A 13,426-nucleotide genomic window follows, 5' to 3' on the forward strand; every position below is an offset into this window, starting at 1 on the left:
ACCACAGATGCGCTTCTGGGGAGCGCCTCCTGGAGCTCATGTCCTGGGGAAGTCATAATGTTGTCCTTCCCCTCGTTTTACAGGTGGGAAACTGAGGCCGAGTGCACACGGCTGCCAGAGACAGAGGCACGTACTTGCTGGGGACTTAGCACTGCCGTCTGGTCCCCTGCCCACCAGCGTCAGTGGTTACTGCTCAGCCCCCCGGGGCCTCTCCCTTCAAATGAAGATACTCCGCACCCCAGCTGGGCGCTTGGGGGATGGCGGAAGACTTCCGAGGGGACGGTCGTGGACCATCACCTCAGAGACGTGCGTCACACGGACGGACCTATGGTGGGTCATTCTGTTACTCTCCCACGTGACGACCTTCCATCAGCGCGGTTCAGGTGCGCTTCTGAGCTCTGTAGAGACACTCCTCCCCCTGCTAGACAGCCTGGGACTCGGGCTGTGACTGTTCTCAGTGGATGTGGGGAGACTGAGGCACAAAGACACTCGGTGACTTATGCAGGGAGTCAGCCTTCAGGCCCCAGCCTGACCCCCACTGTGAGCTCATCGCCCCCCAGCACGCACCTGTCACACACAGACCGAGGTCTTCAGCCTGGAGGGCGAGTCTGAGGAGAAGCAGGGCCCACCAGAGCTGACTATGCCCCTCCCCTCCCCCATGTCCCTCACAGATGTGTACTGGGCCCCTCCTGGGCCACGCCCTCTGCATTTGGCCTCCACGCAGAGACTCTGGGCCCCTACCCTCTTTCCCAGCTCTCAGGAATCCCCAGGGACCGTTTCTGGTGTTGTATGTCCCTCTTAGGTCCAGCCCTCCTCTCCTCTGCCCTGCCTGCTGGAGTGACCAAAGCGGGCTCTGGCCCCTGCAGACTGATGGGGAATCCCTTCTCCCAGGGTCCACAGGGGCCATTTTCCAGGGTCTTCCCTGATGATCAAGTACCAGAAAGCTCTAAGGAGCTGAGGGCTCACTTCTCAGCAGCTGGCCTGCGCTGGTCAGAGCCAGTCACTGTCCCGCTCCCTGTCCCCATAGTGCTTTATGTATGTACACAGGTGGGGAGCAGTGGGGCTTGGGGCTGGCCCCCTGGACTGTGCCTACCTGCCACGGGGGATGGGGGGGGCCACTGTCATTCTGGGAACCCTAGTCTCAGTGGATGTCGGTGGAGATGATAATCAGCCCAGCCCCGTCCCAGCCTCCCAGGGTTGGGGAAAGATTGATGCACGCGGAAGGTGAGGCAGAGAGGAGGGTGCCCCCGGCCTACCCCTCCCATTGCTGCGGACGGAACCCTGGCGAGCCCCTTTGCCTTTTTATGCTGTGCCTCTGTTTCTTCTTCCAGGAAAAGGACGTGATGATGAAGCCCATCCTCCGGTCAGCTTGGGGGCCCGCACTTTGCAAAGTCACTGGGGCAGAGCTGGTGTGACACCAGCCGCTGCTGGGGAAGTGTCCCCAACATGGGCCACACTGAGGTGTCATTGATCTGCCTGCCCCCATCACTACGGCTGACTTCCCAGAGGCCAGTCCCAGGTCATCCCTCGGACCCCGGCACCACACGAGATGCTCTTGGGACCAGGAAGCCCCCCAGTCGTCACTGCCCTGCCCCCCACCCCCAGCCTGCACTCTGGCTCCCTGGAGCTCTGTGTCCATGTCCTCACCTGTCCCCGACTCTGCCTTCCCCCAGGTCATCACCCATGCCGGTCCTTCTGCTGGGAGCCCTCTTCCACTCCCTCCACCTGTTTACCTACCCAAAGATTGATTTGTTCCCTGCTGTCTCCCCGGAGCCTCGAGCTTGGCACGTGATGAGCTTGGCATGTGATGGGGCTCCATGGACACCCGGTGAAAGGAAGGGGGACACGAGCCTGTCACACTGCATCAGCCGTGCGAGGTCTGCAACTGGGGACAGCAGTTGCCATCCCCGTCCCTCCCTGGAGCCAGCCTCCAGCTTGGCGGGCCTCTCATACATGCAGGGCTGGGCTGGCCCATGGCTACAGGGTTGCAAGCCAGAGGAATCCCTGCCCCCACCAAGAAGTGACCACACCCCACCGCCCCTTAGAGTGTCTCATCCCCAGAGTGGCCACCGCCTTCCACCTTGTCTCCCTCCCTCTACGGATCAGAGCAGCCAGACCACCATCTCCCTGTGGGGCCTTTTCTTCCTTCTCCATCTAGACACATTTCTCTCTGGCCTCCGGGTCACACTTCTGCCCCTGGCCCGAATGCATGTCCTGAGCAACCTCCCCCCCAATTTGGCACCTTCCCCATGGCAACCGGATAATGTCCCGCAAGCTGTCCCCTCCAACCCCTTGTCATTTGCTGGAAGGCATTAGGAGACGTCTCTGCAAGGCATCACAGCCCCCCACCCTACACCTGGCAGCTTCCTTACCACCCCCACCCGGCAGCTCCCCTGCCCTGCAGTTTACCCTTGGCCCCTGCCCCTGGTGGCTTTCCCCCAACATCTGGCAGCACCCCCACAGCTCTCCCCACAGCCCCCCCTTCCTAACCTGGCAGCTTCCCCAGCCCCCCCACCCCTGTACCTTACTGTCCTCACCTGGCAACCCCCCATGCACCTGGCAGCTCCCCTACATCTGGCAGCACCCCATCCCCCACCTGGCTGTTGCCCCACCCCCACTAAGCAGGTGCAAATTTCTTAGTTTTGCTGGAGGCCAGGCCAAGGGCACAGCACAGGGGAGAGGCTCCCCGCTGTAGAGTCTGGCCCCCCAACAGCCTGTCCCCTCAGTCTCCCTCCTGCTGGCGCCCCCAGCGTCCCCGAGAGCATTGCTCATGGAGTCCTTGACCACGCTGAGCTTTGTCACATGTATCAAGACACATTAAAATATTATCACTAGAGACCTTTGATAATTTCAAAAAGCCTGAGACTTTTAATGAGTAAGTGGTCAGATTAACAGTTGGAGAGGAGAAGCACTTCTCCTTTTTGGGTGGGGGGACATTGCTGCGGGGTGAGGAACCCACGCTGCATCTTGGTTTGGGCTGGGGTTCAGTGGGGACCCCCACTCACCTCTCAGGGAAAGCTCCATTTCCTGGATCCAACCACGTGCCAGGCGCTTGGCATCTGGTCATTCACGGATGCCCATAAGGAGCCCCGCGGGGTCCATGGCACACTCTGGCCGCTCGTGGAACTCACAGTGAGTTTAGCGAGGGCTGGATAGTGGGCCCCAGACACAGAGGTCAGGAGTCACTGGCATTTTTCTAAAGTTCTCCCATGTGGTTCTCAGACAGAGCCCAGGCCTAGAACCACCGGGTTAGCACAATGGCTCTCAAACCTGGGGATGCGTCGGAACCACCATGGGGCTGGTTAGAACCCAAATCCCAAGGCCCCCATCTCCTTGTTTCTGGTTCGGAGGGTCTGGGGTGGGGTCCAGGAGTCATGCATTTCTAACCAGTTCCCATTAAAGCTGATGCTGTGGTCCAGGGATGACCCACAGAGAACCACCGAGTCTGGGCAGTGCTGGTGGGGCGATGACAGATACAGAGAGAGGACAAGTCTCCCACGGGACACACTAGCTGGCACATGGGGATGCGTCTCTTTGAGTTCGTCGGAGAAATTACCGAACCCCTGTGTGCCTTCACCTTCATCCTCAAAGTGGGACAAACTGTGGCCTCCCAGTGTAAGTGCTACATAGATGTATGCTAGATCGATGTGAGGTTCAATGAGGTCTTCCTTCTGGAACAATCCCGGGCCCAGAGTAGGCTCAAGTCCTAATTCTGATTATTTTTGTGACTGTCTCCTAAAGGATCAGTTGAAGGGTGTCCCCCTCTGAGCAGCCTTCTTCCCTCAGCCCCACATAGGGGGCCGAGCCACTTTTTCTTCCCGGATGGCGTGGTCTACCGTGTGTCTCCCCCATCCCACTGGGGGCCCCCCACAAGCTGGGGCCAGGCGTGATGGGGTTCTGGAGCTCAGTGCCCCCCATGGAACCTGGAAGGAGGAGGCAGTGAGGGAGGTGGCTGGGGCTGCTTTCCCCGTCTTAGGATGTTCCTGTCGTGAGCAACCCAGCTTTACAAACCCGGAGCGTGTTTGATACCCCATACACCCAGAGCACGGATGCCGGACCCGAGTGTCTGCAAGCACGGGGCCTCCGCCAGCATTCACACCCCCTGCTGCCCCGGGGGGGCACCCTAACGCTGCCCCGTGGTCTCCCCACGCTTCTCTCCAGCAGCATGCCTGGCTGCCCCCTGTTCTCTTTGCTTTCTGCACCCAAGTCCACTGCTTTCCTGACTCGCTCACCAGTGAAGGTGAGCATAGGCCCAGCAGATGCTGGAGTGGGCTTCCCTCCGTTATCCTCCCCAAGTCCCTCACTGCCTGCCTGGGCCCAGCCCCTAAGGCCTCTCTCCACCTGGACAGGAGCCTCCTAAGTGGCTCCCTGCACTGGTCCTCACCGCAGCCGGAGACACGGCTCCGAAATGTCGCTGGTCTCACTCCCCCACTTAAAACCATCCAGCGACTTTGCGCCAGCCTGTGAATACAAATCAGGCCCCCTGTCTGCCTCCTCTGAGCGCCCACACCCTCGTGGACTTGACTGTGGCTCTCCTGCTCCAATGCCCTCTGGGACAGCATTTCCCACTCTCCTCCTCTTCTGCTGCTTCTCCTTCTGGGCTCAAAGTTACCCGGCCCCTTTGTGACTCCTCCCTTTCCATGTGGTGACCATCCGATTTTCTCCTGGGTCCTCAGTCCTGTCTGAAATGAGCCTTCCTTGGGACCTGTCTGCACAAGGACGGGAGCTCTGCACCTGCCCCTCGGGGAACTTATCCGTTTCCTTGTCACCGTGTCCCCGCGCCCGGCAATGTTCGACAGCCAAGTGACCTCAGGGAGTCCCCACGTCTCTGAGCTTTGGATTCAGAGAAGGGCCGGATCAGTCCTGCCCTTTGACAAGCCCTGCAGCCTTATCCAGGCAGAAGCAGCCAGCCGACTGTTCTGGAAGAAGCCGGGTGAGGCGTCCGCCACTCCACCCACCTTCCAGGTCTGGACTCTCCTTCCACGCGGTCGTGGACCTTCACCAAGTCACAAACAAAGTGGGCCTCGGTGTGAGCCTGCGGCGGTGGCTGGTTGTGCCCGTGGTGGAGAGGCTCCATCTGAGCCTCTGAGGGGCAGCACGCCTGTGAGCCCAGTGCCCTGACCACAGGTAACCACATGGGGCTGTGGGAAGGACGCCATCGTGGGGCCAGAAAACCCGGGCTGGAATCTGGTTTCTGACCCGCTCTGGCCTGGGGACCTCGGGCAGTCACGGCCTGGTGGAGTCTGGTTCCTCAACTGTGGAAAGGGGACCATCACATGCACCCCACAGCCTGGTCGTGAGAATTACCTACAATAACCTGCAACGTCTCCTCTTGCCCCGGGAGTGGGGACCCCCCTCGCCCTCTGCCCCGGGCCCCAGGGACAATGTCCAGAACAGAGTAGGTGCTCAGTCACTTGTCACAGTTTATCTTGGGGACAGCGCTTAGGGCCTCCCTTTTATTAAAACAAGCGAACAGGTGGGGAGAGAGCTCTGAGCCTGTGTGGCTGGGGAGGGGTGGTGGGGACCGGGGTGTGGGGAAGGCCTGATGGGGCACCAGGTCAAAGCTGGGACACGACCCAGCCCTTTCCGGACCGCTGGTCCTGCTTTCCCGGCCAGGCACGGTCTGCCCTGTGCCTTGTTTGAAGTTTCTTTCTGGGCTCCTGTTACCCAGCTCCCAGGCTTGCCTCCCTCAGCTCTGCACTGACTGGGTTCTGCTCCTTTCTGCTCCCTGGGCCAGAACACGGGTTCCCAGAGCTGATGGCTTCTGCATCCCTTCCCGACCCCAGGCCTGAGCTGGAGATTTCAAGTCTGACAGGTTGGGAATTGACACCACGAAGGGGGAGGGCCAGGGCACATTCCAGGGGTCACCACCACATCCCACCTCCTGAGGCTGGGCACAGACAGCCATGGCCCTGGGGACACTCTCTGTTATTGGATATGACTTCCGGCTGAGCCTGGGGTGCGGGGTGGTGAGCCAGCACCAGCACACAGGACACTGGGCGCTTTTCCTCTTGGGGACAGGAGGGAACCCACACTCTCCACCCTTCCCAAATGTTTGAGGCTTTGTTCCTCTGCCTCATTCGTGGTTCTTTCTCTCTGGAGTGAAGATACCCAGCTGGGAAGCAGGTGTGGCACAGGGCCTCCTGATTTTTACCAGATGCAGAGGTCTCTGGGGGAAGGATGGAGACAGGCTGGCCCCCTGTTCCCACCCCCGCCCCCCAGCCTGGCCCAGGATGTGAAGCTGGCCTGGCCTCAGTGAAGTTCCCACTCCCGTCCTCCTATTTTCCCTAAGGCCAATGTGGAGCACAACAAAGTTCTATTGAAATCTGCCTAAAGTAGCCCATGACCTCCGGTGGCGGCTTTATGGGCTCTGGCTCTCTGTGGCCTGACCGGCTGTGCCCTGGATGGATCCTTGTCCCCACACCCCTCTAAATGCTTCCGCACCCAGGTGCCTGCTCTCATGTTCAGAGGCTGCCTGGTTGGGCCAGGGGCAGCCTCAGGGCCTTTGCAATGCATAGAGAGGCCCTTACGTGCAGTCTACACTGCCGGCTCACTCTTCGGAGGCCCCTGCCAGAGAACACCTCCCCACTTCCACTCTGTCCTAGTTCGGGCTCTCTGGAGTTCTCTCGTCCCTAAAGGTGTTCGCTGGGGTGCAGGTCTCCCGGGCTGTCAGCTCCAGGGCCTGGCACCAGGCACCTGGCAGTGGTTCACCCCTGTGCCCCCAGGGCCTGGAACGGTGCCTGGCCCTAGTAAGTGCTCAGTGAGTACAGGAGGAAAGGGAGGGAGGAAGGGAAGAGGGCAGAGAGGAGGGCAGGAGCAGGGGAGGAAGGGAGAAGGGAGGAAAGGAGGAGAGGGCTCTGGGGCTTGGCACTCCCCGGGACCTGGGTTCAGGCCCTGAGCGGGTGGGCGCTCGCTCGGCGGGCGCGAGGCCGGCCGGCAGGTGGCGGTGCGCCCTCGGCTGCGCGGGCGGCGGCGGAGCGGCGAGTCCCCTCCTCCCGCCCGCTCCCTCCCCTCGCCGGCTCCTTTCTCTGCGCTCTCGCTCGCGCTCCCCAGCGCCCTCCCGCTCGCCCGGCCGCGGTCTCCGTCGCCCGCGCCCGCCCCGCCGCCGCCCCTCGGCGACCATGGCGCCCCGGGGGCCCCCGCGCGCCCCGAAGGGCCCCGGCCCCGCCGCTCGAGCCCCGAGCCCGGGGGCCGCCGCCGCCGCCGCGCTCGCCGCGCTCGCCGCGCTCGCGGCCGCTCCTGCTGCTGGCTGCTGCTGCTGGCCGCCTGCGGGGCGGCGGGGCGCTCCCCCGAGCCCGGGCGCCTGGGTCCCCGCGCGCTGCTGACCCGGGTGCCGACGAGCCCGCCCGCGGGGCGCGCGCTGCCTGGCGGCGGCGAGGACCGCCAGGCGCGCGGCGCGGAGCCCGGCGCCCCGGGGATCGGTCCCGCTCCAGGTCCCGGCGAGGACGGCGCCCCCGCCTCGGGCCAGGGGCGCTGGGCGCGGGCGGCTCCAGGGGCCGGAGCGGCTTCGCGGGCGCAGGTCTCGCTCATCAGCACGTCGTTCGTGCTCAAGGGGGACGCAACGCACAACCAGGCGATGGTGCACTGGACGGGCGAGAACAGCAGCGTAAGTGACCTCCGCGCGCCCCCCGCGGCCCCTGCCCCGGACCCCTCGAGGCCCCACTTCCGGACCGCCCCGCGGTCACCCCGGGCGTTCTCGGCGACTTGGGGACGCGAGTCACCTCGGCGGCGCCCCTACTGGACTCTAGCCACGGGTTTCTTGGGGGAGAGGTCCCCAGATATGTGAAGACCCTACCTCACAGGGTTCTGGGACCCCGAGCCACTTCGGAGGCGCCCCCAGTGGCCTCCCGATCCCAGGTTATGGGGTGGGGGTGTCTCCCGAGGCTTCGGAACCCTGGTCCCTAGGTCACCTAGGGTCCCTCCCGGTCCTTTAGGACCGCCCCAACTCGGTGTTGCGCCCGGACCGCTCTCAGACTCCACCCGGTCCGCTCAGCGTTGTGTTCTGGGATTTTGGCTGCGGGAACCTCTCCACCTAGGTCTGCCCGGGACCCGGCTAGTGGTCTACCCTGGAGCTCGCTCCACGAGCTCCAGGAATTCCGCGGTCCGCTCGGCGTGGGATTCTGGGACCCCCTGTCCGGATTCCCCCAGTGCGACCCGGGGCTGCACCTGGAAGCTCAGGGACTGCGTGCCCACGGAGTTGGGCGCCACGCAGCGCTCGCGACCGGTGGCCGCAAACTCCCCGCCCTCCCTCCACCTTCCCCCGTACTCTGGAAGTTGAGCTCCCCCACCCTGGCCACATCTATTAGGGTCCTGGGTGCCTCCTTCCTCCAGCGCTGCGCTGTGGTTCCTATCCCTCTGGATACCGGTCCGTTCCTTTTTTTTTTTTTTTTTTTTTTTTGGTGGTTCTTGGAGGTTGGCCCTCATATTCTTCCCTGGGGAGCTGCCTCAGCCTCCTTTTACCCCCAGGACAGATGACCAATGGTCAGGCATGGGTCGTCTCCCAGCTGCCCTGGTGGGTTATCCCCAGTTTGGGAAGAGAGCAGGGAGGTGGCAGCTGTTATGGGGGGGGGGGGCTGTTGTGTGGGGAGTAGAGACGGGACTCTCCGCTTACTCCCTGCCATCGGTGTTGACTTAGGTCTCCCCAGAGGCTGACCCCCCACCCCCGCAGTTCTTTTCTTGGACAAAGTTCCGAGGAGGCAGCATGGGGCCAGCACCCCTGCATGCTTTGGGAGTGGAGGGATGGGCATCTGTGAGCTTCCTTACCCAAGAAAGGGGTGTAACATGGGCTCCAGGCGCTTTTACCTTTCTCTGTCTGGCCCTGCTGGGCTGATGCGGGTGGGGGCGGGGCGGATTCTGCCAGCGAAGGGAGGGGTGGGGGTTGAACATGTTGGACCACCCTATGGCTTCTCCAGCCGAATCCTGGGGCAGCGCATCCAGGGGGCAGCACTGGCTGCACCTGATTGGTCCAGAGCCCAGGGCCCTGCCCGTCCTCCACCGGGTCATATCTGCCACCTCCAGTCAGACTAGAAGCGTTGGGTGGAGTGGCGGGGGGGCTGTTGAGTTGATGCCCAGGAGGCCAGCAGGGGGCGCTCAGGGAGCCAGGTGGAGTGGGGGTTGGGGGAATGGTGCCTGTCGGAAGGTAGCAGGCTTCCCCCTCCCTTGAAGAGCCCTAGGAGATGGTCCCTGTCTGTATGGTGAGAGCCAGGGGGGACCCCAGCTCTTGATCACTCCCCATCCTGGTGGACAACCCCCCCCGTCCCCATCCTCTGTGCTGTAAGCTCTGACTTAGGGACCTAAAGGTAACGAGGAATCCAACATTTCCGGGAACACATGAGCATTTAAGGTCATCCCCTAGAGCCCCACTGTCTCAACTAAGCCCCCCACCCCACTGGCTGAGGGGGATGAATCAGCTGCTGACCCACTTCCTTGGTCATTTTCCCTTCCTGGGTCGGGCGGGGAGGTGGGGGTGGCAAAAGGGAGAGGGAGGTGGTCAGGGGTGGGACCGGCACCTTCGGGACTCACCGGCTCCCAGCACCCACCCCAGCATGAGTACAGAGCCAGAGCGCTGCGCACCTTCCTTGGGAGGGAGTGAGGAGGGGTTGGGCCCGTGGGGCTGGAGTTCTGGGGTGGGGGTGGGGAGCATCAGAGGAGCTTCCCTGACTTTGCTCCCTGGGGACTCAGGCTCAGGTGCGGGACTGCTTTGTAACTAGGCGGCTTGTATCCTGGCTGCTAGAGAAGGGGGCTTGGGAGGGGAGGGGATCTGCCTTCTCTTTGGTGGGGGAGGGACAAGAGGTCCAGAACAGGAGAGGTGTGTTAAAGGCTGGATCTCTCCTCTGGCCCCCCGCAAAGGGGAGGGCAGGGATAGCATGTAAAAAGCCAGGCCCATCCTGGCACTTAGCACACACTTAGGAGGCAGAAGCCAGAAGTACCTTATTCCCATCAGGGAGTGTTGTTGGAGCAGCAAAGAGAAGGCAAGCTACATGGAAATGTCAACCCAGGCATTTGGCTCCAGCACCTTCTCACTTCTGCTTCCCTTCTCCCGCTCACCCATCCTCTGGAATGGGATGTTGAGGCCAACTGCATTCTCTCTGGAAAAGCAGGTCACCTTCTGGCCCGGGGATCAGGTGGTACCTTAAGAATTTCATCTTGCCTGGGGAAGGCTCATATGGAAAGGGGAAGGCTCATATGGAAAGGGAAAGCCGAACCAAGTGCTTACATGTTTCTAATTGTTACTTGTTCAGTGCACAGGTGGCGTTGTTTTCTGGGCACCTGAAGAAGGTCTTAGAAATGTGCTTTGCTCCCTCTGTTCTCAGCGGGCAGCCACGGGGCCTGAGATATTAGCCGAGGCATTCTGCACTTGAATGCACGATTTTTACCGGCACTTGAAGGCACGATTGGCTACAACAGGGAAGAAACAAACTTGAGGCCGATTTGCAGAGCGGAGCCTTTCACAAATTTTATTTCGCTCCGTGTGTCTGGGTAGAGAGACCCCGGAAACTGTTCTTTGCAGATGTGGCCCCCAGCAGCAGAGGAAGTGTTTGCTTTAGCCCAGCAGGTGTTTTCAAAAATTAAAAAAAAAAAAAAACGTTTGCTGAGAGGGATAGACTTTCTGAGATAGTGTTTTCGAGCGTCTGCGAGGAGTCATAGGATTGCAAGAGACAAGCCCTTGTCACTGAGCACTGGGAACCTGTGTGCCTTTTCCTTCCCACGGCCTGATGTCTTCCTGCTCCCATGGAGATAGGGAAGCCGGCTTGCCTGGAAGTTCAAACACTGTGTTTCCGTCTATGGAGCTGTAGAAACGAACGGTTAAATGAGCTAAATGAACGTTTCACCGGGACCACTGGGCGTTGCCTTTGAGGGATCCAGGAGGGGCTTTGCCCCGAGGCTCCAGGTTTCGCTTCTCTAGAGCTGCCGCTTCTATGTACTGTTAAGCTATGGCAGGGTGTGGCACTTGAACTAGCTTTGGTGCCTTCGCGGCACTTGAACGTGAGCTTGCTGCAACTCGACCTGGTTGGTTCAGTGTTGTCCCCACTGTCAGTAGATGAGCACCTCTCCCTGTCCCCCACCGTCCCCATCCTCGCCCCCTCCCCCATTTTGCACATTTGCACTGTGCTGTGCCCACAGTGCTTGGGATGTCCATGGGACATGGGAGCTGTGTACAGAGGTAATTCTGAGCTGGTGATCCACATTCTCTACTCTGGGGTCTCTAGGATCCGGTTATTTGTGTCTCTTTTAGATCCAGGGAGCCAGAGCTCCAGATGGAGGGTGTGAATTGGGTCATGACAACTTGCCAGATGTCATGTTCCGGGAGGGCAGGTCCATTAGTGTGCTTGGGCACACTCAGGCAGCCCAGACCGGGTGGCTTCAATGACAGAAGCATGTTTCCTCCTGGTCTGGAGGCTGGAAGTCTGAGGTTGGTTCCCTCACGTGGTCATCCTCTGTGTGTGTCTGTGTCTCGATCTCCTCTTCTTCTGAAGACCCCGGTCAGATTGGATCAGGCCCACCTGACTGGCCTCATGTTCACTTAATTTGAACCTTTTAAAAGACCCTCCGAAGTACAGTCCCAGTCAGAGGGGCTTAACTTCCACGTATGACGTTTGTGGAACAGCCCACAGCGGCGGGGAAGGGGTCTCTCTTACCCTTCTGTTTATGGAGTGGTAATGTGGTGGATCTCAGGGTGGTCCGGCAGGAGAGAAGGGAGGGACACCAACGGTAGGGTACGAGGGGCAAGTGCCATCTTCCCTGGTGGGGAAATCAGGGGAGGCTGCCTGGAGGAGGTGGTATCAGAGTGGGCCTAAGGAATAACTAGGGGAGGTGTATGGGAGATCGAGAGGATCACTCAATGGGGAGGAACAGCATGGACAAGCTCTGAGATATGGAAATTTAAAGGTGTCTACCTGTTGTGTAAAGACCGTGGATGCATTATGCATAGAGATGGATCAGAGGGAAGAAGTTTGGGAAAAACAGGTTGAAGTCAGCTCCTCAGGGAACCTAACGTGAGGCTGGAGAGCCCATGGGGGCGGGATGAAGTGGTGGCTTTGTTTTGTTTTATTTGGTTTGAAGGTTAAAAGCTTTTATTTAGAAAGGCCAAAATGATTGTGGGCTAATTGGAATAGTTAGGTTGTGCAAGAAATGACTTGAAAATCCCCTTTCGATGTCCCCAAAGAGTTGATTCCTTTATATGTGCTTTATTCTTCCTGTGGACCTCCGACCTCAGGGGGATCAAGCAGAAATAGGGCTTAGGCTCCCTGCCATCGTTGCCGGGCTCTGGGCAAGGCGCTGGACCCCTGAGCAAACCAGCAGGCTACTGGGGATGGTGCCCGGGGAGGTCGAAGCTGTGGAGTGATCCCAGTTCCTGCCTCAGGGTCCCCTCCACACCATGGAGGGGGACCTCTCAGGTGACCATGTGCTTTCCTGTGTATCACAGGGAGCTGGTGGGATTTGTCACAGAGACGGTGGTGGTGAGCCTCAGCGCCTGCTGGCCTGGGGTTCCCCGGCCTCATCCTTCCTGGCTCGGAGATCTTGGGCAAACTGACTCAGCTGGGTCTTGCCATCTTGGAGCCTGGCTGGGAAGCCTCGCTTTGGGCCTGCTTGGCACCTGAAGGAGGTGGTCCTTGTGCTCTGACATGGGCCTGGCCTACAGCGAGCATGCAGGAAACTACATTGGGTCCCATCTGAGCTTCCGCGAGCACCGGCGTGGGAGGGTGCTGGTGTGTAGCAACGGGGGCTGGAGGGGAGGCTTTTGGACAGAGGCTCAGAGGCGAGGCTGCTGGGAGACTGAGACCTGGGCCGGACCCTGGAGGGGCGGAGGGAGGGAAGGGGTTGTGAGAGAGCTTTCCAGGTGAGGATGGACGGGCAGTGGCAGCCCCTCGCTCTGCAGGCCTCTCCCTTTCCCAGGGCCCTGCTGGCTTCACGGTTACTGGCCGGCCTCCAGCACACAACACCATAAAGGCCTTCTCCTCAAGCACTTGTAGGTTTTCGAATGAACAGGTCCAAATCTAGTGACAGAGCTGACTTGTGGCCTATGTCTGATACCGCGGTTTCTTAGAGGTGAGCTGGGTAGCTCCAGGGCACAGGGTCTCACGTTCAAGCCCGCTGAATGCTCCGTGTGTTATTTTGGAATTCCAGCCCACCGCCGTGTGGGCCTCCCGGCAGTCCGGGGTTGGGGACTGAACTGGAGGGAGACGTCTGGCCCACAGGAGGCTGAGCTGTGGCTGTGTGGCACGTTGATAGTGACCAGTTGAGCAGATTGGGAGGCAGAGCGTGAAGGCCCAAGGTGAGGCACGGGGGGCCTGCAAAGCCCCAAGCACTAGGACAGGGAAAGGACATCCGTCAGTCAAGAAGCCGGGCTTGAAGGCAGAGAGACGGCCCCATTAATAAAGTTCCTGAACACGTTGCACAAATCTACTTTTACTTTAATAAAGTG

General features: G+C 60.4%; 1 protein-coding gene across 1 annotated transcript in view; it reads left to right on the top strand.

Moving 5' to 3' along the window:
* Window positions 1–7,121: 7,121 nt before the first annotated feature.
* LOC111149138 (sortilin related VPS10 domain containing receptor 2) overlaps window positions 7,122–13,426 on the top strand; it is a 461,286-nt gene continuing 454,981 nt past the window's right edge. Inside the window, 3 exon segments of the mRNA XM_022506082.1 lie at window positions 7,122–7,193; window positions 7,195–7,248; window positions 7,250–7,606. Coding sequence (XP_022361790.1) covers window positions 7,122–7,193; window positions 7,195–7,248; window positions 7,250–7,606 — 483 coding nt within the window.

The sequence above is a fragment of the Enhydra lutris genome, unplaced genomic scaffold (genome assembly GCF_002288905.1).
Source record: "Enhydra lutris kenyoni isolate GAN:26980312 unplaced genomic scaffold, ASM228890v2 scaffoldscaffold21, whole genome shotgun sequence".
Classification (NCBI taxonomy): Eukaryota; Metazoa; Chordata; class Mammalia; order Carnivora; family Mustelidae; genus Enhydra; species Enhydra lutris.